Source organism: Lampetra fluviatilis, chromosome 63 (assembly GCF_964198595.1).
Source record: "Lampetra fluviatilis chromosome 63, kcLamFluv1.1, whole genome shotgun sequence".
Taxonomy (NCBI): domain Eukaryota; kingdom Metazoa; phylum Chordata; class Hyperoartia; order Petromyzontiformes; family Petromyzontidae; genus Lampetra; species Lampetra fluviatilis.
Window position 1 is genome coordinate 3,953,314 of NC_136337.1, and position 26,159 is coordinate 3,979,472.

Genomic DNA, 26,159 nt, shown 5'->3' on the forward strand with positions numbered 1-26,159 from the left:
TTTTTTTTTTCAAACCAGTGCCATCTCAAATCCCACCGCTCTTCACGTGAATCTCTGCGGGGGTGGTAGGGGCCGCAGCTTCTCGGGTTTAATAATGGGTAGGACATCGCTCGCAGGGGAAACGGGATCTCGTGCTATAATTATGTCGCTCGCCTACGTGATGCAACCTCTACTCCCCCCCCACACGCACGCACACCGCAGATTTGCACGGGTTCATTGTGACATTTGCCGTATTCTCCGGAATAGATTATTTGGAGTATTTGGCCGCTGCGATATATTTTCACGTGGTGATGATGATGATGATGCGCTTCGTTGAGCTATCATTTGTGGCCAGGTCGCTTCTGAAAAAGAAGCTTATAGCTTAGTCGGCTTTACATGGTAAGATAAAAAATAGTTTAGCTTTATTTATATATATATTTAAACGTAATTTATCTTTTCTATAACCTTGATTTGAAGCTTTCGTGACTGCAGGAATCCATAGTCTTTGGTTCTTTCGGTAAAGTCACATGGGTAGAAATAAAACAAAATAAATCACATCGCTCGCAGGGGAAACGGGAATAAATCACATTTATTTTGATTTATTTTGTTTTATTTCTACCGACGTGCCTTACCGAAAGAACCGAAGAGTATTCCTTTTCTATGCTTTGCACTCCTATCGTATTGTTTGTTGTTGTAACTTAATGACCCGCCCCGACTGGACATCGGTGTGAAAGAGCTTGATAGCTCATCGGATTTCCTCCAGGATAAACACAGTCTCTGACTGATAAGTCACGCATTTCCTCCCCCCATATTTTAAAAATCGCTCAACGGGAAGAGTGAGTGGGTCACAGCAATCGGAAATTGGGAGTTCAAATCCTAGGTTGCAGGTTGACTCAAATTGAGCACCGCATTGTGGAGAAGTCAACGGTGCGTGCATGCCACGTGGTTAGACTCGCCCACCGTCGTATGAATTTGGAATTTCCACGGCTGGCTCTGCAGTGCCGTACACAGAAGACGGGAAATCAATGCTGCAATACCCATGTGTGCAAGAAATCACTCTTCCTTTACTATTTTAAAGCAAAAGTTGGGGGTTTATCTTATAATCTTGCAGACGACGGTCATGGGGTTATGTACAGCGTATGAGTCATTGGGGAGGAGCAGCAGCTGTGTGCAGTAGTGAGAGCACCTCGCGAAAGCGAAATCCTGAGTTCGATTCCTGGCCCACGGATAACATCGGTGGTGAGTGATATCTGAACTGGTCCTGGGGGGGTGGGAGGCCTTAATCCAGCAGTGAATGGTCCGTGGCTGATGATGATGATGAGCTCACTGAGACGATGAAGCCGGCTTTCAAGAGGTAAGCTTTGATGTGGATAAGAACAGCAATGCAGCAGATCACGTGGGGAGTTTATTGGAGTGTTGAGTGGAGTGACGAGATGTTAATGACCTCGCATCGTGCACAGGAAGGTCGTGGGTTCGATCTCGACCCTGACGCCTGCTGTATATTTGGAGTTTGCGTGTCTCTCTCTCTCATAAAGGTGGTCAGATGTTAACTACCTCGCCTGGTGCACACGAGGTCGTGGGTTCGATCCCGACCCTGACGCCTGCTGTATATTTGGAGTGTGTGTGTCTCTCTCTCTCATAAAGGTGGTCAGATGTTAACTACCTCGCCTGGTGCACACGAGGTCGTGGGTTCGATCCCGACCCTGACGCCTGCTGTATATTTGGAGTTTGCGTGTCTCTCTCTCTCTCATAAAGGTGGTCAGATGTTAACTACCTCGCCTGGTGCACAGGAGGTCATGGGTTCGATCCCGACCCTGACGCCTGCTGTATGTTTGGAGTTTCCATGTTCTCCCCGTGGTCGTGTGGATTTTTGTCCGGGTCATCTGGTTTTTCCCTCCACGTTTACAAACATTTGCTTAGAGTATTTGGTTGCGATACATTCCACGTTGATAAGCCACTTAAAATAAAAATGAGCGTTGAGCGGAGCGTTGAGCGGAGCGTTGAGCGGAGCGTTGAGCGGAGCGTTGAGCGGAGCGTTGAGCGGAGCGTTGAGCGGAGCGTTGAGCGGAGCGTTGAGCGGAGCGTTGAGCGGAGCGTTGAGCGGAGCGTTGAGCGGAGCGTTTCCCGTGCGTGTGTGTCTGGCAGGGGACCGGCAAGACTCGCGGAAGCGTGCGAGATTTACACGCGTGCCGCCAACTCGTTCAAGATGGCTAAAAACTGGAGCGGTGAGTAAGGCTTAGACGGTCAACTTTTTATTTATTTATTTCGCGAATGCTTTTACACGTGACTGTCATACAGTTAGAGCACCAGATACACAATGTTTTTTATAATTAAATAAATAACTTGTGTTTCGTCGATGTTATATTGTGAGTGAATGGCAGCCCACGTAGCCACAGAGGCGTGCTGTGACGGTTCCACCTGAAGACGGAGGCTTGTGTTGCCTCCGAAACGTGATTTTTATTTTATTTTTATTTTACTTTTATTAATTTAATTTTTTTTACCTACGTGACTTTACCGAAAAAACCTAAGAATATGCTACAGCCTCCTCCTCCGCCACCTGCAGGGCAACCAGTCAGCCTGGCACGCCGTGACAGACTTCACGGCCACAGACGATGTGCGCCGTGGTCTCCTGGCTCCCCGCATTCGCACAACGGGGCTGCCCCGTAGCAGTACGATGCCCCATCGACATTCGAAAGCTGCACTTGCAGGTCAACGCGAGGTCCTCTGGCAGGCGAGGCTGCGTTGGCCGGGGCCCATGGCCTGCATTCCCAGGCCAACGTACGCCCGAGCGGCTTCTGTTTGGCCGGATTAGAGGGGGCTACACGGGCATGGCAAGGGATAGAGGAGATTCGCTGATGTGATATGGGAGGTTGTGGAGCTGGAGCTCATTGGACGTACAGATGACTGTTACCAGCAGTGTCGAGATCGGCCTCTGTGGAGGAGGCTCGTGAAGGACGCTACTGGGCAGTTGGAGGCAGTCGCCCTCCAGCGACAACGGAGGGCAGAGGAGTGACGCTCACAACAACGAGCAGAGCGCCGGGCGCCTAAAACACAGCAGTGAGACACAGGAGGGAGCACAGGTGGCGCATCTGGCAGTCATCTTGGTCAACCCATGGCACTTGGGTTTGTCCCGTGACCTTCCAGCAAGCCTTTAAATGTGTGATTGTGTATAAATGTCGCTGTATGTATGTATGTAAGGATATGTATTTGTATACATGTAAACATGTAAGGCTTTACACACATGTATGTTCATATGTGCTTGGTCGACTAGGCCTTAAATTTGAGTGCCAGGTGCGGTGTGTAAACATCGCCACCGGGGAGACGAAGGCGGCATGGTGCTGGCCACCCACCCCCTCGTGCGCCGTGTCGGCCTTCATAGGCGCTGCCCTGCTAACAGCACTTGCCCCCAACAGTTTATGAAGGCTATTCGGGGGACCTGTGCCTTTGTTGCGTCTAGGGGCTGGCGATGCGTTCTGCCACGCCGCACGCCTGCACCTACAGATGCAGAACAAACACGACGCGGCTGTGAGCTACGTGGATGCGGGCAATGCCTACAAGAAGGCCGATCCACACGGTACGCACGCACACAGCACCACGGTGCGATCCACACGGTACGCACGCACAGCACCACATAGCGATCCATACGGTACGCACGCACACAGCACCACGTAGCGATCCATACGGTACGCACGCACACAGCATCACGTAGCGATCCACACGGTATGCACGCACACACACAGCACCACGGCGCGATCCACACGGTACGCACGCACACAGCATCACGTAGCGATCCATACGGTACACACGCACACAGCATCACGGCGCGATCCACACGGTACGCACGCACACACACAACACCACGGCGCGATCCACACGGTACGCACGCACACAGCATCACGTAGCGATCCATACGGTACGCGTCATCTGGTCCAACACCAATAGAGACTAGGCTCTAAGGAAAGTTGTCTCGGGTGTGGACCAATCAACTTCAAGGACAGTGCATACATTATCATCATCAGAGTTGTTTATTTTTGTTTGCATTTTGACTGCTTGTGTTGTGGTTATTGCAAACATGATGCCTTTGTATAAAGGTGTCAGTTTTTGTACCAGTTGAAAGGGTAAAACCTATTACTGCAGTCTGTTAAGGCTACACGGGGGGTGGGGGGGGGGATCTTTGTCTTTGTGTGTGATTCCAATCCATGATTTTCTCCTTTTGCTGACTGTTCAGAGGCGATCAACTGCCTCACCCGGGCCATTGAGATCTTCACCGACATGGTACGTGCCTACATGGCCGTCTCCCTCCCTCCCTTGTCACACATCTTTCTCTACACGTAAATTTTTTTTCTTCAATGACGTCTTACACAGCCCATCAGCTGCGCGCACCGCCTTCTGGGAGTGCAGCATTGCATCCGTCTTCCTGGCGTTCTAGCCCTGCTTAGAACGTCGTTAGAATGTAGCAAAATAAATAAGTGGACGTAATGTCTCTCCCCTCACACACCCGTCTCCACACGTGAAATTAAATAATGTCTTACACAGCCCATCAGCTGCGCGCACTGCCTTCTGGGAGTGCAGCATTGCATCCGTCTTCCTGGCGTTAGAATGTAGCAAAATAAATAAGTGGACGGTGTGACTCTCCCCTCACACACCCGTCTCCACACGTGAAATTAAATAATGTCTTACACAGCCCATTAGCTGCACGGCCTTCTGGGAGTGTATCATTTCGGCAGCATTGATTCAGATGCAAGCACACTCTGGACGGGTTTCAACACGCAGTGTCTCGTCGGCAGTGTCAGACTTCCTTCAACAGATCCTGGGGCGCATCGCGCTGGCGATATATTAACTACCTCGCCTGGTATACAGGAGGTCGTCGGTTCGATCCCGACTCTGAAGGCTGTATATTTGGAGTTTGCGTGTTATCCCAGTGGTCGCGTGGATTTTCCTCCGGGTCCTCCCGATTTCCCCTCCACATTTAGAAACACGCATTTGGAAGTATTTGGCTGAGAAATATTTCCACATGGTAAGCCACTTCGTTGAGCTCTCATTTGTGGCTAGGTCGTTTCTGAAAAAGGGTCGGGATCGAACCCACGGCCTCCTGTATACCAGGCGAGGTAGTTGACATCTTGACACCGTGGCGCCCTGAAATAAGTTGTATCGCGAAGTCCATATTTAACAATCACTATTCACTCAAAATTAGAGAGATATAAATTGACATATTTTCCTTAAACGAATGGCGGATTTCACGTCGCCTCCGTTATCTCGATGGGCTTTAGTTTTTTGTTTTGTTTTTATCAAAGTTGCTGAGCACAGTTAGGCCCAAAGACTCGGCACCAGGCGGTCAGCAACCAACAGCACTATCAAAGGTGTCATAGATAAAGAGTCGATGCGTGTCTTGAAGTGAGCGAGGTTATGATGGGGATGATGATACTTGATGATGATACAGCTATCGTGCTGTGACGGTTCCACCTGAAGACGGAAGCTTGTGTTGCCTCCGAAACGTCGTGATTTTTATTTTATTTTTATTTTACTTTTATTAATTTTTTACCTACGTGACTTTACCGAAAAAACCTAAGAATATGAATTCTTGCAGTCACGAAAGCTTCAAGTCTAGAACGTAACAATATTATTATCATGGCCACGTGTTTGTTTGCCACAAGTATGTGTGGTTGATGCAGACTTAATGCCTTGCAAAAGGTTTTAATCTATTTTGGTGTTTGAACATCTTAACACAACTCCTGTTTTATTGCCAGAAAGGGTAAAACCCTATTCTTCTTTTTTTACATCATTAATGATGGTGGTGGTGGTGTGTGTGTATGGGGAGCGGTAGTGCAGCGGTTAGCCCACTGTGCTATGAACCTGGCGATCTGGGTTTGATTCCCACTCACGACCAACACCGGTGACGATTAGGTCGACTCAGCCTCAAATGAGTAGCTGGTGCAGTGTGTAAACATCGCCACTAGGGGAGACAAAGGCGGCCGGGCGTGGTGCTGGCCACCCACCCCCTCGTGTGCCGTGCCGGCCTTCACAGGTGCGACTCGCTAACAGCACTTGCCCCAACAGTCTGTTAAAGCTACACGTGGGATCTTTGTCTTTGTTTGTGTGTCCAGGGTCGATTCACAATCGCCGCCAAGCACCACATGACCATTGCAGAAATTCACGAGAGCGAGTTGGTGGACGTTGAGAAGGTAAGCATGGCGTGCGAGTGAGTCGCCCCCTCTAAGCGCGACCAAGTCCATCTGAAGCTGAAGATTAGTCACATGTTCAGATGTGATTTGTAACGTTGAGCATCACCTGTGTGATCTTCGTGTGGTCTGGGAACAGTTTTGTCGTAGTTTTTGCTGCCTTGCCTAATCTTGATAAAGTGGACTTACATAAATAATTACATTATACTGGTAGGAACCCACTGGTTCCACCAGCCCACAGGGGATTATTGTGTCAGTCCGTCCATCGTGTAGGGAGGGGCTGGGTGGGGAGGGAGGGGCTTGGTGGGGATGGGAGGGTGGGGAGGGGCTGGGTGGGGAGGGGCTGGGTGGGGAGGGGCTTACCACGGTAGCGAGATGTTAACTTCCTCGCCTGGTGTACAGGAGTTTGTGGGTTGGATCCTGACCCTGACGCCTGCTGTATATTTGGAGTTTGCGTGTCTCTCTCTCTCCTCGTAGTCACGTGGACTTTTCCCCGGCTCCTCCGGTTTTCCTCTCCACATGTAGAATCAACTTCGCGTGTTTAGAGTGTTTGGCTGCTGCTTTAAATGTCCACGTGATGATGATGATGATGATAAGCCACTTAATTGAGCTATCGTTTTATTTTTATTATTTTATTATTTCCATTCTACGTGACTTTACCGAAAGAACCAAGAAGATGTAATTTCACTCTCAACTTAACACGGTGTGACCTTTAAACTTAAGCTGTGTAAACACGGAGCCAGCTATACATTTCAAATGTCGGAGGCTCGAGTTTCAGGAGGGAAGGGGGAGATCAGATCCATTGATTGTGTCTGCCGATGTTTTCTAAACGGACGTGTCGGCGTTTACACCGGCGCCTCGTAAAACAGTCTTGGCGATGTAATAATAGGGGTTTTTCCCCTTTTTTCTGGCAACAAAACTGAAACCTTTTTACAAGGATTCACGTCTGCATTAACCACAATACTTGCAGTCAAAATGCAAACAAAAAACACACTATGATAATATATCCATTGTCCTTGAAACTGATTGGTCCACACCAGAGACGGCTTTCTTTTGAGCCTCGACCCAATTGGTGCTCGACCAGAGGACGTCAAAAGGTGCACAGCTCAAAGACAATGCGGCACTATCAAAGTAATGAGGGCTCGGGTTGAGCATCTACTGGCAAAGGAGGTCTAATGATGTAAAAATAAAAGAATAGAAATAATAATAGAAATAAAATTATTATAGTGATTTATAATTTAATTTCTATTATTATTTATAGTATTTTATATTTATGATTTATTTTTGCCTACGTGACTTGACCGAAAAAAACCTAAGAGTATGAATCCTTGCAGTCACGGAAGCTTCAAATATAGAATGACGATGTCTTATCGGTTAAAGTGTCCACCTTCCCCCCCCCCCCTCCCCTGAAAATCGGTGAAGAACGCTGCCGTATATGTAGCATGAAATGAACGGCTGCGGCGGTAAATTGAGACGTCAATGATGGCTGCGTTTCCCTCTCCACGCAGTCGATGGCCCATTACGAGCAAGCGGCGGACTTCTACAGAGGGGAGGAGGCAAACAGGTGACTCTGTCGGAAGCGGCTGATACCTCCCGTAAATCACGTGACCCATGTGTTGCCACACCCACACTGAATCTCCCCCCCTCCCCCCCGCTCACTGTGAAAACAGACGCTGCTCCTCCATGCATATTGCCCCTGTTCGCTCTGCGTTTATCTCTTCTCTTTCTCGCTCATCATCACCAACACCCCCCTCATTATCACCACGACCCTATCATCATCATCACCACCACCACCCTTTCATTACCACCACCCTCTCGTTATTATCACCACCACCCTATCATCATCATCACCACCACCACTCTTTCATCACCACTATCCTCTCATCATCATCACCACCACCACCCTTTCATTACCACCATCCTCTCATCATCATCATCACAACCACCCTCTCATCATCACCACCCTCTCATCATCACCACCACCCTCTCATCACCACCACCCTCTCATCACCACCACCCTCTCATCATCACCACCACCCTCTCGTCACCACCACCCTCTCATCATCACCACCATCACCCTCTCATCATCATCACCAACACCACCCTCTCATCCTACCTGCTCGCTGACTGACCAGCGTGTCACAAAGTGCCTTGTGGTCAAATCACCATCAACACTGATTGCCATCTTGACGAACCACCAATCGCAAAGACCTGGCTCTAATCGGTTTTACTCTTACCTATTTTCTATTTTACCAGTTAAGGCCTACTAAGCTGTGTAGCTCTTTTTCAGAAGCGACCTGGCCACAAATGACGGCTCAACGAAGTGACTTATCATCACATGGACATTTATAGCAGCCAAATACTCTAAACGCGTGACGTTGATTCTAAATGTGCAGGGAAAAACCGGAGGACCCGGAGAAAAATCCACGCGACCACGGGAAGAGAGAGAGAGACACGGAAACCCCAAATATACAGAAAGTGTCAGGATCGGGAATTGAACCAACGACCTCCTGTACACCAGGCGAGGTAGTTAACATCTCATAGCCATTGTGATGATGATGAGAGAGACATCGCAAACTCCAAATATGCAACAGGCGTCAGGGTCGGGATCGAACCAACGTCTTCCTGTATACCAGGCGAGGTAGTTAACATCTCCTAGCCATTGTGATGATGATGAGAGAGACATCGCAAACTCCAAATATGCAACAGGCGTCAGGGTCAGGATCGAACCCACAACCTCCTGTATACCAGGCGAGGCAGTTAACATCTCGCCACCGTGGCACCCCAATCATATCTCCGTCCCCCTCTGCCTGGCTGGCGCGACTGACCGCATGCCGTTAGCGAGGGGCAACTGCAAGGCCCCCCCCCCCCCCGTGACCTCTCCTCTGCCTCCTGTGCCCCCCACAGCACGGCCAACAAGTGTCTGCTGAAGGTAGCGGCATACGCGGCGCAGCTGGAGCAGTACCTCAAGGCCATCGAGATCTACGAACAGGTAGCCACGTCGTCGATATTTGTTTTTTTACCCTCCTATCTGGCAACAAAACTGACACCTTTTTCACAAGGAGTCATGTTTGCATTGACCACAATATCTGTAGCCATAATGCAAACAAAAAACATAACTCTGATAATGTATGCACTGTGCTTGAAGTTGATTGGTCCACACCCGAGACAGCTTTCCTTAGAGCCTAGTCTCACATGGTGTTGGACCAGATGACGCCAAAAGGCGCACAACTCAAAGACAATGCACCATCAGAGTATGAGAGCTCGGGGTAAGCATTTACACCATTGGAACCTCATTTGCCAGTAAAAAATATGATAATTGTTTTTTTACCCTTCTATCTGGCAACAAAACTGCCACGTCGTCGGTGGCCACGATCTATCCGCTGCGGCGGTGGCGGCGGTGGCTACATCGATACGTAACGTGGTACCGTACCGTACGTTGACTTCTTTCGCAAAGCGTACGTAGCCGGACGTGCTAATCGGAGGTTAGCACCCACCACTCACGCACCACCCACCACACACGCACCACCCACCACACTCACACCACCCACCACACGCGCCACCCACCACACACGCACCACCCACCACACACGCACCACACACTACACACGCACCACACACCACACACGCACCACACACCACACACGCACCACCCACCACACACGCACCACCCACCACACACGCACCACCCACCACACTCACACCACCCACCACACACGCACCACACCCCCCACACGTACCACCCACCACACACGCACCACCCACCACACACGCACCACCCACCACACTCACACCACCCACCACACGCGCCACCCACCACACACGCACCACCCACCACACTCACACCACCCACCACACGCGCCACCCACCACACACGCACCACCCACCACACACGCACCACACACTACACACGCACCACCCACCACACACGCACCACACACCACACACGCACCACCCACCACACACGCACCACCCACCACACACGCACCACCCACCACACTCACACCACCCACCACACACGCACCACACCCCCCACACGTACCACCCACCACACACGCACCACCCACCACACACGCACCACCCACCACACACGCACCACCCACCACACACGCACCACCCACCACACTCACACCACCCACCACACACGCACCACACCCCCCACACGTACCACCCACCACACTCACACCACCCACCACACACGCACCACCCACCACACTCACACCACCCACCACACACGCACCACACCCCCCACACGTACCACCCACCACACTCACACCACCCACCACACACGCACCACCCACCACACACGCACCACCCACCACACACGCACCACCCACCACACTCACACCACCCACCACACACGCACCACACCCCCCACACGTACCACCCACCACACACGCACCACCCACCACACACGCACCACCCACCACACACGCACCACCCACCACACTCACACCACCCACCACACACGCACCACACCCCCCACACGCACCACCCACCACACTCACACCACCCACCACACACGCACCACCCACCACACACGCACCACCCACCACACACGCACCACCCACCACACTCACACCACCCACCACACACGCACCACACCCCCCACACGTACCACCCACCACACACGCACCACCCACCACACACGCACCACCCACCACACTCACACCACCCACCACACACGCACCACACCCCCCACACGCACCACCCACCACACACGTACCACCCACCACACTCACACCACCCACCACACACGCACCACCCACCACACACGCACCACCCACCACACTCACACCACCCACCACACACGCACCACCCACCACACACGCACCACCCACCACACTCACACCACCCACCACACTCACACCACCCACCACACTCACACCACCCACCACACACGCACCACCCACCACACACGCACCACCCACCACACTCACACCACCCACCACACTCACACCACCCACCACACACGCACCACACCCCCCACACGTACCACCCACCACACTCACACCACCCACCACACTCACACCACCCACCACACACGCACCACCCACCACACTCACACCACCCACCACACACGCACCACCCACCACACACGCACCACCCACCACACTCACACCACCCACCACACTCACACCACCCACCACACACGCACCACCCACCACACACGCACCACCCACCACACTCACACCACCCACCACACTCACACCACCCACCACACTCACACCACCCACCACACACGCACCACCCACCACACACGTACCACCCACCACACACGCACCACCCACCACACACGCACCACCCACCACACACGCACCACCCACCACACACGCACCACCCACCACACACGCACCACCCACCACACTCACACCACCCACCACACTCACACCACCCACCACACACGCACCACCCACCACACACGCACCACCCACAACACTCACACCACCCACCACACACGCACCACCCACCACACACGCACCACCCACCACACTCACACCACCCACCACACTCACACCACCCACCACAATCACACCACCCACCACACACGCACCACCCACCACACACGCACCACCCACCACACTCACACCACCCACCACACTCACACCACCCACCACACACGCACCACCCACCACACACGCACCACCCACAACACTCACACCACCCACCACACTACCCACCACACACGCACCACCCACCACACACGCACCACCCACAACACTCACACCACCCACCACACCACCCACCACACTCACACCACCCACCACACACGTACCACCCACCACACACGCACCACCCACCACACTCACACCACACTCACACCACACACCACACGTGCCACACTCACACCACCCACCACAGGTGGGCACCAGCACCATGGACAGCTCTCTGCTGAAGATCAACGCCCGCGAGAGCTTCTTCAAGGCGGCCGTGTGCCACTTCTGCGTGGACGCTCTGAACGCGCAGGTACACACACGTGCACACGGACACGCATGTCAGGCGCACACGTATGTGCCGCGTGTAAGTTTAACTTCTTTCGCACCGTACGCAGGCAACCGTGCTAATGGGAGGTGCGGGAGAAGGACACCACGATACCGGCCATACCCATGCCATACTTATACACACCATACACACACCATAGACATGCCACACATGCCCACCATACACACACAGATCGATACAAAGATCCCCCATATAGCCTTAGCATACTTTTGGGGCAAGTGCGGTTAGGGAGCACCTATGAAGGCCGGCACGGCACACGAGGGGGTGCGTGGACAGCACCACGCCCGGCCGCCTTTGTCACCCCGGTGGCGATGTTTACTACACACTGCACCAGGTACTCATTTGAGGCCGAGTCGACCTAGGGGAGGCCCAGGACCGGTCCAGATATTCGCCACTGGTGTTGGCCGTGAGCGGGTCACCAGGTTCCTAGCGCAGCACGCTAACCGCTACACTACCACTCCCCACACAACCACCAACAACAAAGAGCCCCTGTATAGCTTTAACTTTTGCGGCAAGTGCTGTTAGCGAGCACCTATGAAGGCCAGCACGGTACACGGCCGGGTACGGGTAGGGTACGGGTATCGGGTACCTGATTGCGACCTCTGGGATGAAGCCATGTTGCAGGCGCGGGTGGGTTGATTCTAGGAACTTGAATTGTGAGAAGAGACAAGACGTTGGGAAATGGGTGACAAACGGTGACTCACCAGTGACTCACGGCCTACCCGTACCCGGCCGCACCAGGGTCGCAAACGGGTACCCGTACCCGGCCGGGTACGGGTAGCCGGGTATCGGGTAGAGGATACGCCGCAAGATGGACAATTGTGTTAAAGTATCGACCGACGTTCATTATCCCATACCGTGTGAAGCCACACGGTTTACCCCGTATTGTTGTACGGGGAAATTGAGTTTTTTCAGGTGTCATACGGCGTAACAGCCGCTTCAATGCGGGGAAAAAAATGTTGTCTAATTGTTTGTGTTTCTCGCTTGTGATGGGACTTTGTAGGATGAACGTTCAGATTTATACGGGGCACGGGGTGACCAGTAAGGTCTGAATTTGTCTGTAATAAGGCAGGGCACTGATAAGGGGTTGACAACTATGTAGTGGTGAGTGGTGAGTGTACTAGTGGTGAGTGTAGTGGTGAGTGTACTAGTGGTGAGTGTACTAGTGGTGAGTGTAGTGGTGGTGAGTGTACTAGTGGTGAACGTAGTGGTGAGTGTACTAGTGGTGAGTGTACTAGTGGTGAGTGTACTAGTGGTGAGTGTACTAGTGGTGAGTGTCTATTTGTTTGTGTTTCTCCCTTGTGATGGGACGTGGAAATTTATAAAGGGTGACCAACACGGTCTGAACTGGTCTATAATAAGTTAGTGCACTGATAAGGGTTTGACATTTATGTTATCCACACATTTATTTCTCAAAAGCGTGTTGGGTCAGGCAAGGGGTGGTGGTGGTGGGGGGGTTAATCCTCAGGTTGAAACAAAAATCAACAAGGGGGGGGGGGGTGCAGTACACAGCAGCCAACAAAAGGGGGGGGGGTTTAGTGAAGTGCTGCTTTCAGCAACTCTCTCTGCCTGTGTCTGCCACCAGATCGCCGTGGAGAAATACGAGCAGATGTTTCCTGCCTTCGCCGACTCGCGTGAATGCAAATTCGTCAAGGTGAACGGGGGATGGGGGGCCCATCCACGCAACAAAGAGCCCCCCCCCGTGTTGCGTTTAACAAACTGGGAGATGTTAACTACCTCGCCTGGTATGCAGGAGGTCGTGGATTCGATCCCGATCCTGACGATGCCTGTTGTATATTAGGAGTTTGCGTCTCTCTCCCCGTGGTGAGATGTTAACTACCTCGCACGGTATACAGGAGGCCGTGGGTTCGATCCCGACCCTGACGATGCCTGTTGTATATTAGGAGTTTGCGTCTCTCTCCCCATGGTGAGATGTTAACTACCTCGCCTGGTATACAGGAGGGGGTGGGTTCAATCCCGACCTTTGACACCTGTATATTTGGAATTTGCGTGTCTCTCTCCTCGTGGTCGCGTGGATTTTTCTTCGGGCCCTCCAGTTTTTTCCTCCACGCTTAGCATCAACATCACAGCGCGTTTAGCGTATTTGGCTGCTATACATTTCCACGTCATGATAAGCCGCTTTGTTGAGCTATCATTCGTGGCCAGGTCGCTTCTGAAAAAGATCCAAATAGCTCAGTGGGCCTTCCTTGGCAACATACAAAAGTTTTTGTTTCGTTTCGAGCTCAGTATTCGTCACCCTATATCTGCATAATGCCTCTGTCATTTATTTTTAATTGTCATTGTACCGAGATCAGTCTAAACATACTCTGCCCGTGCCGAACCACGCGACAGGTAAGTATATTACTTGACGTACAACAAAACAGCTACGTAGTTCAGTGGGGCTTACCTGGTAAAAAAAAAAAAATCATCTTTTTAAGTTTAGTTGATATCACAGCTGCTGGCTCAGCGCCACGGTTCAGTGGGTCTCCTGAGAGAGAGAGAGAAACGGGGCTCGGTGCCGGGGCTCGGGTGCTGGAGCGTAAAGGCGTTGAGCGATGGTGACACGGAGCCGACCACCCACCCACCCCGGCTGTTGTTTCCGCAACAGAAACTGCTCGAGGCGCACGAGGAGAACAACTTGGAAGCGTTCACCGAGACGGTGAGGCGCGCGACGGCGAGCCGCGCTCACAGATTTCTCCCCCCCCCACCACCCCCCGCCCCCCCCTCTCCTCCGACACCCACCGCCCGCCTGTGCCAAGCGTTGCCCCCGAATGGGAGAGGCTGGTTGGGAACGCGTTAAAAGATTCACGACATCCGTCCGCGGAGCGAGACCGTCGCTGCGTCGTGTTACGTTTGCGTAACCTCTGCGGCGAGTCGGTGCGGCGCGAGTCGGTGATTGCGGAGATCGGAATGGCGCGAGTGTCGGTGGTTGATGCAGCTCGTCGCAATGCCATCACCGTCCCTTGATGAAGTTACCGTCATCATCCCACCACATCATTGTCACCGGAACCGCGCGTCGTCAATGTCATCATTGTCACCGCGTCAAACATCTCGAGTCGATAGAAATCAACGCTACGCTCGTGGGGGGTGTCTTTGGTCGGGCTGTGTCACACGCAACGAACGAGTTGAGACACGCGTACAGGTGACACGGTGGTGACGCTGCGTCCTCACCGTTCGCCGACTCGCATCGCTCACAACAAACGCATCGTTAGCCTCGGCCCCTGGCCCTGCTTGGCCCCGAGCCAGATTCAAATTGGGTACCGCCCTGGCGAGATGTTAACTACCTCGCTTTGCACGCAGGAAGTCGTGCGTTTAATCGCGACCCCGACACGTGTAGATTTTGAGTTTGCATGTCTCTCTACCCGTGGTCGCGTGGATTTTTCTCCGGGTCCACCGTTTTCTTCCCCCTCTATATTTAGAAAAATGCATTTAGCGTAATTGGCTGCGATAAATTTCCACATGATGACCGGCCACTGCCCAGCTCGCTTCTGAAAAAGAGCGTCTTAGTTCAGTGGGGCCTTTACCTAGTAAAATAAAAAAAAAAACACGTACATTTGAGTCTCGATTTAAAGCTTTCGTGACTGCAGGGATTCATCTTCTTGGTTCTTTCGGTAAAGTCACGTAGAAGGGAAATAATAAAATAATAAAAATAAAACATAATAAAATAATTCTCACGACGTTTCGGCCACAACGCAAGCAGCCGTCCTCAGGTGAAGAACAGGTCTGTCGGGGAGACAGCGTCAGACCTGGTCTTCACCTGAGGACGGCTGCTTGCGTTGTGGCCGAAACGTCGTGAGAATTATTTTATTATGTTTTATTTTTATTATTTCCCTTCTATGTGACTTTACCGAAAGAACCAAGAAGATAGATTTGAGTAGTTAAATATCTCGTGAGTCCAGCGCATCACAGTTAGTTTCCGGCTCTGCACTGCGAGCAGCCAATGGCAAAGCCACCCCTGATTGTGCCTCGGCCCGGATAATGTGCCAGTGGAAAAAGTGCGTCTGCCCAAACGCCGACGACTGCGACTGGACTCTGACACTCTCTCACCGGACGTCGACAGCTCGGGCGTTTCGAACGGCCGCGTGTGTGCGCGCGTGCCCTCCTCGCAGGTGAAGGAGTTTGATTCCGGGGCGAGGATGGACCAATGGATGACGACCATGCTCCTGCGCATCAAGAAAACCATCCCGGACGACTCCGAGGGCGACATGCGCTGAGCGAGCGAGCGAGCGTGTGGTACGTGCACACGTGTGCGTACGTGCGCGCGTGTGCGTACGTGCGCAACGGCAGCACGGGTCTCCCTCCCCCCCTTCCCCTCCTCGTGCATCGTTAGTTAAAAGCCGTTCCCACTTCCAAAGAACCTTCGGCATCCTTGTGGCAGGCGGAGCCAGCAGGGCCCGGGAACCATGCCGACGATTTCCGTGTCCCCGTGGCAGGCGAGCCGATGGATCGGTGAGTCTGTCAAAACGAGAAGTGGGGGGGGGTGGGGGTCGGACCGCTCGTTACACCTTCGTCATTGACACTGCCTCGCAGCGGAACGAGAGTTTACGCGTCAATCGTGAAAGCACGCATGCCCCCCCCATGCTTCGTGCAACGTGTTTCCAAGCGCGCTTTCAGCTTCGCGAGGGGAGGTTAGGAAGCTGACGGGGGTAGCTAGCTGTCGGGGCAAATTTAATTTGCGGATTTGCAAAGCAGTAGTCATTTCGGTTCTTGTTTGCGTCTCAAATGTTTGGGTAAATTATCGATTAATTTGCCCGTTTTTTTATATTTCTAGGGTTAATCCCTAATAGCAACACAATATTGTACAAACATTTGGGTCATATTGGATCATCTTTACAATAATTATTGTTCCCGTCTCCACGATGTACATATAGCACAAATGCATAACAAAAAGCTTTCAACCTATGCGGACCATGAAAATATATATCATAACCCTTCTTCAGGTTAAAGCTGTCCTCTGAATAAGGGGCACTGAAACAAGGCAGTGTTAATGACGGATGAGGTGAGTTTTGGTTGCTTCGGTACGATTGCAATCGCAATCGCACCTCCGATTAGTACGGTTGGCTACGTACGGTGTGAAAGAAGTTCAATGGACGTACACACATGCAACGTGGACTCATACGGCGCGTTAATGTCACCGCATCTCCAGATGCTGTACAGAAACGGTGGTCGTATATCGAATGCCAGGGGTTCCACTGGTGATGCGAAGTTGTCCTCTTGAGTTGTGAGATTAGTGGTTGGAAGGAAATTAAGTTGCCTGGTATGCAAGTAGCGATTCGTGGATTTGGCCGTTCAAATAATTTAACACGTAGCAGGCTTTCGCGACCAATATTATTCACAATCAACGTTTTTGGGTTTAGATCGCGTTATTTATAAATGTGTCGTAACCCTCCACCACCCGACACGGCCAATCAGTAAAAAAGTGTCACGTTGCCAAAAGACAAATAGTTTGCTGCTTTAGCCCAAGTATATAATTACAATAACCCCCCCCCCGCCTCAAATCGTTGCACCTGATGAGTTGATGAGTTAATGATGACGTCACCCTGCTGCTGCTGCTCTATATAAGACCGGGAGACAGAGCAGAGCCTCACCATTCTGGCGAATTGCCCGATGATGCTGGATGCAATTACCAGCGAAACGTCGTACTACTCAAAAATTGTAAATGTTGTGGTTTCACGCTTCAACACACCGGTGGGCTAAAGTAGTGAACTATTTGTCTTTTGTCAACGTGACACTTTTTTACTGATTGGCCGTGTCGGGTGGTGGAGGGTTACGACACATTTATAAATAACGCGATCTAAACCCAAAAACGTTGATTATGTTCAAATAATGTCAGCGTTCGTGACGCACGTATCGAACTGCCCGTGCAAGAATCGGCCCGACTCTGTGAAACTCGAATTCGGACTATGCCGGAAAGGCTTCCCAAAAAGAATAAAGTAAATGATCGTTAAATGTTGACTTAAAAGCTTTCGTGACAGCAGGAATTCATATTCTTTGGGTCTTTCGCTAAAGTCACGTCATCGGGGAGATGACGAACGCTTGTGTTGCGATCGAAACGTCGTAGTTTTTTGTTATTTTTTGTTATTTTCTTTGAACCTATCTAAGTGACTTTACCGAAAGACCCAAAGAATATAAATGATCGTTGCGATTACACTGGTCAACAACAACAAAAAACCCATTTTTTTCTGGCCTGGACTTTTGCAGCTGTTTTAGACTAATTTCAGATTTGCTCTATCACATCTCATTTTTATGCTATCGGCATACCCCATTTTCATTGATTTTACCCGAAATTAACTCTGTCACTTATGATTGCAAGTTGTTGCGAGTCAGTGACTGCTTTGGTGTTAAAATATGGTGCTGTATTTTTAGGATAGTGTGTTTATAATATCATTTTATGTAGATATCCACATTTATTTAATATTTTTCTTCTGCAGTTTTTATTGAAAAAGAAATATTTGATATCTCAAAAACCTGATGTGATAGACAAAAACTGATGCCAGATTTGGAATCAGCACCCCTTAAAATTACCTTAAACCGTTGGAATACCTTATGCCAGAAAAAGTGTGTTGACCAGTGTTATTTATTCCAGCCAAAGGCACATTTTAAAGCTGTTCATTCTGGCCAATTAAATTCCGACGAGGTCGCCACTCTCGTGGGGCACGTTCACCCCACGTGATCGGTGAAACTCCGCGCAGTCCAATTTGTTCAGACTACGTCCAAAAAAGCGCGGGGGTGGAGAAGGCGTCCACTGTTGGGGCGCGTGGCAGGTTGACCCAATCAGGGAAGCCGTGTGCCCTACACTCTCATAATTATTTGTCAGTAGATCCTTGAAGCTTTAAACTATTTAGATTTGACCAGGTAAGGCCCACTGAGCTCCATAGGTCTTTTTCAGAAGCGAGCTGGCCCCAAATGATTGCTCAACGAAGTGGCTTATCACGTGGAAATTTAAAGCAGCCAAATACTCTGAACGCACTTTGATTCTAGATGTGGAGGGACACATCGGAGGAAAAATCCACGCGACCACTGAGGAGAGAGACACGCAAACTCCAAATATACAGCAGCAGGCATCGTCAGGGTCGGGATCGAACCCACGACCTCCTGCATACCAGGCGAGGTAGTTACCATCTCTTGGCCATCGTGATGATGATGAGAGACACGAAAACTCCAAATATACAACAGGCATCTCCAGGGTCGGGATCGAACTCACGACCTCCTGCATACCAGGCGAGGTAGTTAACATCTCCTAGCCATCGTGATGGTGATGAGAGAGAGACGTAGACTCCAAATATACAGCAGCAGGCGTCAGGGTCGGGATCGAACCCACGACTTCCTGTACACCAGGCGAGGTAGTTAACATCTCCTGGCCATTGTGATGATGAGAGAGACACGCAAACTCCAAATACACAACAGGCATCTCCAGGGTCGGGATCGAACCCACGACTTCCTGTACACCAGGTGAGGTAGTTAACATCTCCTGGCCATTGTGATGATGAGAGAGACACACAAACTGCAAATATACAACAGGCATCTCCAGGGTCGGGATCAAACCCACGACCTCCTGCATACCAGGCGAGGTAGTTAACATCTCCTAGCCATTGTGATGATGAGAGAGACACACAAACTGCAAATATACAACAGGCATCTCCAGGGTCGGGATCAAACCCACGACCTCCTGCATACCAGGCGAGGTAGTTAACATCTCCTGGCCACCGTGCCCAGTCCCGTAGACACGGCCTCGGCACGAGAAGTGCAGATTCATCCCTGAATTATTTTGCACGGGAATCGGAGCGAGGTGCAACTCAAACCAGGGCGGTCATCCACTCGTATTGTTTATAGATGAGAGGCAGTATTTTTTATTTCCGTGTTTTTCGCACGGCGAATCGTGCAACGTTCCGTGCGCTTTGAGCGAGCGCGGTGTACAACGCGAATGTGGGACTTGACGTCACGCGTTGTCAGCTAAACTGTTTGAAGCGACGCCATCGTCGCGGGGTCTAACCCTGATAAGACGGAGGTGTCGGTGGTGGGACCCCGAATCAGAATATTTATTGCTGGAGGAATCCGATGAGCTCTAGAGCTCTTTTTTGCAGGTGTCCAGTCGAGGCGGATAAGAAAGTTACTACAACAACAAACAGAACAAAACCTCCCCCCCAACTGACCACCCTTCCTACTATTGGGGGGAGGGGATGGGGGGGGGGGGGTCCAGGGGATTTGGGGAATCCAGAAAAACCTTCCGTTGAGAAATGAAGCCCTGGGAAATGCTATAGTTACTTTTAAAAATATTTAAATGTGTATTTAAAGCCTGGTAGGAGTTTCGTGACAGCTACTACTAATAATTTATATTGATTTGTGTAAGGCATCTTCCACTAATGTGTCAAGCTGATGCGTAGTGCTTGAGTTTCTAGCGAGTCGTTTAGTTTTAGATGACAAGGTGGTATTAATGTCGAAGCAGAGATTGTTCACTGTTGCTATAGAGATGATGATGATGATGATTATGGTGTTTAAACGGGTCCAAACCCATTTTAAATTGTGATAATGCTCTCGGTGGAAACATTCCCCTGTTTTAAAAGCCAGGCGGGCAGCCCATCAAGACGATGAGCCTTTTTGCAAAAAAACAAGAAACAGACCTGGGGAAAAATACAACAAAGATACAATGGTTAACATGGCACAGAAGTTCACACAGCTTAGGAGAGTGGAGACATCTTCGGATTACGGCGAGGTAATTCACTTAGAGTAAGGTACATGTCAACAAAGCGTACTGTACCGCTAAAATGAGCATTAAGGCGAGGATCACCCGCAGGTTTACAACCCTGAGCCCGCAGCGGTGGATAATGTCTACATTCCTACGGCGGGGAAGAGTCTTCTCCATCGGACCAAGCACCGTTAACTTCCGCGCAAATCGGTGCTCAATTTATTGACCCCCAGAGGGGAGCCGAGGGAGGCTGGATGATGGGCCGAGTGAATCCCCAGCCAACCAGGCATCGAACTCGCAACCTTTCGATTGAAAGCTTTGGTGACTGCAGGGATTCATCTTCTTGGTTCTTTCGGTAAAGTCACGTAGAAGGGAAATAATAAAATAATAAAAATAAAACATAATACAATAATTCTCACGACGTTTCGGCCACAACGCAAGCAGCCGTCCTCAGGTGAAGACCAGGTCTGTCGGGGAGACAGCGTCTGAAATTCAACCATCGGTGCGAGCGGCTCACTCGTTCCACCGCTGAGCCACCGCACTGGTCAGTTGAAAAAAAAGGCGAAAAACGCTTCTAGCAATCATTCATTTCTTGATTTGCCAACGATCGCGCTAAAAATAGCGGACGTCGGACATCTGGCCTCCAAAACCGCTGGAAACCCACGGCCGTGCGCGCGTCCAGCGCGACGAAGCGATGGTCGACGATAACGTCATCGATGATAACGTCGATAACGTCATCGATGATAACGTCGATGACGTCATCGACGATATCGTCATGGACAATAACGTCGATAACGTAATTGAAGATAACGTCATGGACATTAACGTGGATAACGTCATCGACAATAACGTCATGGACTAACGTCGGTAACGTCATTGACAATAACGTCGATAACGTCATCGGCGATATCGTCATCCGTGCCACCGAAGTCCCTGCACTTACCCTTCAAGCCTTGCCTTGTGGAAATTGTGAAATGCTATTCCAGTATCAATTTAATCATTTTTTTTTACTAAAGCGTAGAAGTAGAAAAAAAGGCTGCCACGTATAAGAAGATGACCTGGTGATGCAGGCAGTGATTCGAAGCAAACTGGTACTGTGCGTACACCTGTGTGTACACATACGTAGGATGGACAACAACAGGTAAATGAAAAGTGTGCCCCATTGGAACCTTGGCGTCATCTGGTCCAACCCATGTGAGGCTAGGCTCTAAGGAAAGCTGTCTCGGGTGTGGACCAATCAACATCAAGGACAGTGCATACATTATCAGAGTTGTGTGTTTTGTTTGCATTATGACTGCAGGTATTGTGGTCTATGCAAACATGACTCCTCGTAAAAAAAGGTGTCAGTTTTGTTGCCAGATAAAAGGGTAAAAAAAACAATTATCGAAAAGTGTGCCGTTAAAAAAACATGGAAGGAAACGGACAGAGAGGAAGAGCTCACGGAGAAATGGCTTGATGACGAAATCACAAGAGATTGGTGCCAGAAATACGTGTGGTCTCTGCTTGAGCACATTGGCACCGCAAGACAGAGAGGAAAGTGGCAGCAACAAATGACGAAACGTGCAGTGGGACACCTACGGGCTGTCTGCCCCATGGATCGTGATGATGACGATGATGGTGGTGGTGAATCGAAGCGGTACTCAGTAGATCAAGGGGTCATTTGAAAGGCCGCTGGTGACATCTGTGCGATTCTCTAATGGCCTTTCCCCAACTCAAACGAATGACGTTGGAAGAGCGAATTGAACCCACGATATTTACACTCATAATATTCGTAATAAAAGTTTTTGGGTCAGATCGCTGTCTTTCCGACAGACCTGTTCTTCACCTGAGGACAGCTGCTTGCGTTGTGGCCGAAACGTCGTGAGAATTATTTTATTATGTTTTATTTTTATTATTTTATTATTTCCCTTCTACGTGACTTTACCGAAAGAACCAAGAAAATGCATTCTTAATTTTAACGCCATTTCTCTACCACCGCATTATCGGAGAACAGACTCTGTGTGCATTCTTTAGTTTTTGAGTATTGTTTAGGGGTTTGGGTTGAGACTTCAGGGATTAGGATTTAAGGTTGGGGTTACGGATATGGGTTAGGAATGATGGTTCGACGGGGTTAGGGATATAATGTATAGGTTGGGGTAAGTATTTATGGGCTACAGCTTATGGGTATGGATTTTTGGGGGTTCATTTCGATTGGGGCTGGGGATTATCAGAATGTGTATTTATACCGGAGGAATCCGATGAGCTATGAAGCTCTTTTTCACAGATATCCAGTCGTGGGCACGAGGTCAGAACGTTACATCAACAAACACGAAACAAAAACACGACACGACTGCAAAGGTCTAGCAAAAGGGTTCGGAACAGGAAGTGGCCACAGTCGTCTGTGGCCGATTAGCAATGCACAGTACCGGCATAGTGACCTATACGCTCACAGTCGCTTCGAAGGACCGCCTGCCAATGACTCTGTACAGCCTCCCACGTTAACCCGGTATTTCTACAGGTAAGAACAACCGTTCCACACTGCCCACCAGGGATTATTTGTCTGTCGTGCATAGCCCCTCCCAAACATGTAGTACGCTCCCGGATTGGTTGAAGTGCGTCACGTGACCGCGAGCTTTCTGTCGTGCGCGAATGCGCTGTCCAACCAAGTTGCTACCTGTCCACTCCGAAGGAACGTGTTTAAGTGTCTGCATGATTACACCCTCGTGTGCGCGCGCGCGTGTGTCTGTCTGTCTGTGGTGGAGTTTATAGTCCACAACTGTGTAATGTCCTCTCTGTTACGAATCCAGCGCGTGCCTATCAAATGGAGATTTGCAATTTGACTTGTGGCTTCTACTGACGTGTTCGTGTGCATGCCCTAATGATGACGACGATAATAACAATCGTAGCCTCTGTCACGTCGCTGATTAATTCCTCTGTCGTATTAATAATGTGGGAGACCGCTTGATGGAAGAATAACTTCAGTTGTTGCTAAATTACATTTCCTAGGTGTAAGTGATTGAAAGTGTGACTCGTTAGACGACGGGATGACACGGCTAATAACTATTGAATTTCTCGGTGTGATAAATAATCCGTCCGATTCGTTGATGGGCGAATATAGTTCCTGGAATGTGAATATGTTGGTGTAAGTGGATTGGCGAGTCGAGTCGAAATGATTAAATGTGAGTTGAATCCTTGCAGTATTAATCTCTCGTTTGAGCATTTAATATTCCCGTTAATCGTCACAGACCTTCCCTCAAGCTGCCGTCCGTCCGTCCTTGCGATCCCTTGATGTGACAATGCACCCAGATCCTGCACAACAACAACATTCGCCATTAAGTGGCGGTGACGTCACCACGGCGCTTGTGCCAGGCCACGTGCACCTTGAGGCCACGTGAAGTGTCGAACGCCCGCCGGCAGGAGGTCACGGGACAGACCCAACCGGTGCCGTGGGTTGCCTGACTGAGATGACTGGCCGATGCACCACCAGTGCCTCCCATCCTGCACACACGCACATACACACACGAGCTGGTCACATCATCGCTCTCCACCTGATGAAGTGGACGCCCTCTTGTACAGCATCCCATCCCTCGGCTGTCACTCCATCATCCTGCACAAACCCTCCTACTTTCCGCAGCAGTTTCAATTATAAAATGGGGCCTTTTTGGCAGTATAAAAAAGGTCCCATTTAGTAGCTTCTCAACGTGAGCTATGAATGCTCTGATAGGTGCATTGTCTTTGGGGCCGTCCATAAATGACGTCACGCACCTAGGGGGGGGGGGGTCAGACATTTGTGACGAGGGGGGGGGGGGGTTTGAGAAATGTGACGTCACATCAAAATGCGCAACTTTTAAATAAATATAGACAACACGTTCTACTTAATTAAATAGACTTTTTAATAAATGTTTTTTCCTACAACATCAGAGTGCAGCGCCACATTAAATACCCACTACAATGACAATAGTTTAAAGCGATTTGAAGCATGTTTACATTTTTGACGTCATATTTGAGGGGGGGGTCTGACTTTGTGACGCCGTGTGACGAAGGGGGGGGGGGTCAAAAATCGTCAAATCGCGTGACGTCATTTATGGACGGCCCCTTTGTACTGTTCGCCTGTTGGCGTTGTCCTCTGGTCTGACGCTGGTGGTGAGACGAGGCCACGAAGAAGGCTGCTACCGTCTCTCGTGTAGGCCAATTAGTTTAAAAACAATGCGTAACATTAAATTTCGACCTAAAGCTTTCGTGACTGCAGGGATTCATCTTCTTGGTTCTTTCGGTAAAGTCACGTAGAATGGCAATGCCAGTGAGTGGGCTGCGGTCTATTTTGTCAAGACGCTCTTCGCCCCTCCATCCCAGCTTAAAAAGTCGCTCCTAGCCTGGGGCGTGTCATTCAGACTCTGTCTTCTCGACAGACCGAGAAGGCCACGGGGTGAGCAACGTGTGGCACAGTTTGGCGCCAGCCATCGTAGAATGCTGCGGTCGTGTTGCTACAGTTCCCTGCGGTGAGTAACGATGTCTGTAAGAACAGCGGCGCTACTACGCCTCTCTAAATAAAATGAACGCTGAGCCGTGTGCGCGTTCCGGAAACAGGTAAATTGCTTTTAATTTCACCATTGGAACCTCATTTTCCAGTAACAAAATATGATAATAGTTTTTTTCCCCTTTTATCTGGCAACAAAACTGACACCTTTTTTTACAAGGAGTCATGTTTGCATAGACCACAATACCTGCATTACGACTGCAGGTATTGTGGTCTATGCAAACATGACTCCTTGTAAAAAAGGTGTCAGTTTTGTTGCCAGGTAAAGGGGAAAAAAACAATTATCATATTTTTTACTGACAAATGAGGTTCCAATGGTGTAAATGCTTACCCCGAGCTCTCATACTCTGATGGTGCATTGTCTTCGAGTTGTGCGCCTTTTGGCGTCATCTGGTCCAACACCATGTGAGACTAGGCTCTAAGGAAAGCTGTCTCGGGTGTGGACCAATCAACTTCAAGGACAGTGCATACATGATCAGAGTTGTGTTTTTTGTTTGCATTTCGACTGCAGGTATTGTGGTCAATGCAAACATGACTCCTTGTAAAAAAGGTGTCACTTTTGTTGCTTTTAATTTGCAAATGAACAGATCCTCAAACTCATGTCAGACAGCCCGGGACACAGCAAGAGCTACAAATATCGACAAGAGCTGTGGATGGGAGGTGTGGGGTGGGTTTCTTCCCCCCCCCCCCCCCCCCCGTTAACAAAAACGACCACTAAACAGGGGGTGCGTGAGCTGGGCAGATGGCGCTTTAGCTGGGCAAAAGCGGATTAGCCAAGCGGATGCGTCACGGGGAG

General features: G+C 50.3%; 1 protein-coding gene across 1 annotated transcript; it reads left to right on the forward strand.

Moving 5' to 3' along the window:
* Positions 1-1,871: 1,871 nt before the first annotated feature.
* LOC144951586 (alpha-soluble NSF attachment protein-like) lies at positions 1,872-24,026 on the forward strand. The gene is made up of 10 exons (XM_078881860.1): positions 1,872-2,204; positions 3,437-3,553; positions 4,208-4,254; positions 6,084-6,161; positions 7,667-7,722; positions 9,066-9,150; positions 12,021-12,125; positions 13,747-13,815; positions 14,770-14,820; positions 16,271-24,026. Exons 1-10 carry the CDS (start codon positions 1,949-1,951, stop codon positions 16,373-16,375), a joined length of 969 nt encoding a protein of 322 aa, XP_078737986.1. The 5' UTR covers positions 1,872-1,948; the 3' UTR covers positions 16,376-24,026.
* The last annotated feature ends 2,133 nt before the right edge of the window (positions 24,027-26,159 follow it).

Excerpts from the sequence above, each read along its gene's own strand:
- LOC144951586 (XM_078881860.1), top strand. The coding sequence starts at position 1,949 with ATGAGCGTTGAGCGGAGCGTTGAGCGGAGCGTTGAGCGGAGCGTTGAG. Across the intron at positions 2,205-3,436 it reads GATGGCTAAAAACTGGAGCG|GGGCTGGCGATGCGTTCTGC; the intron begins GTGAGTAAGGCT and ends TGTTGCGTCTAG. Across the intron at positions 14,821-16,270 it reads TGGAAGCGTTCACCGAGACG|GTGAAGGAGTTTGATTCCGG; the intron begins GTGAGGCGCGCG and ends CCCTCCTCGCAG.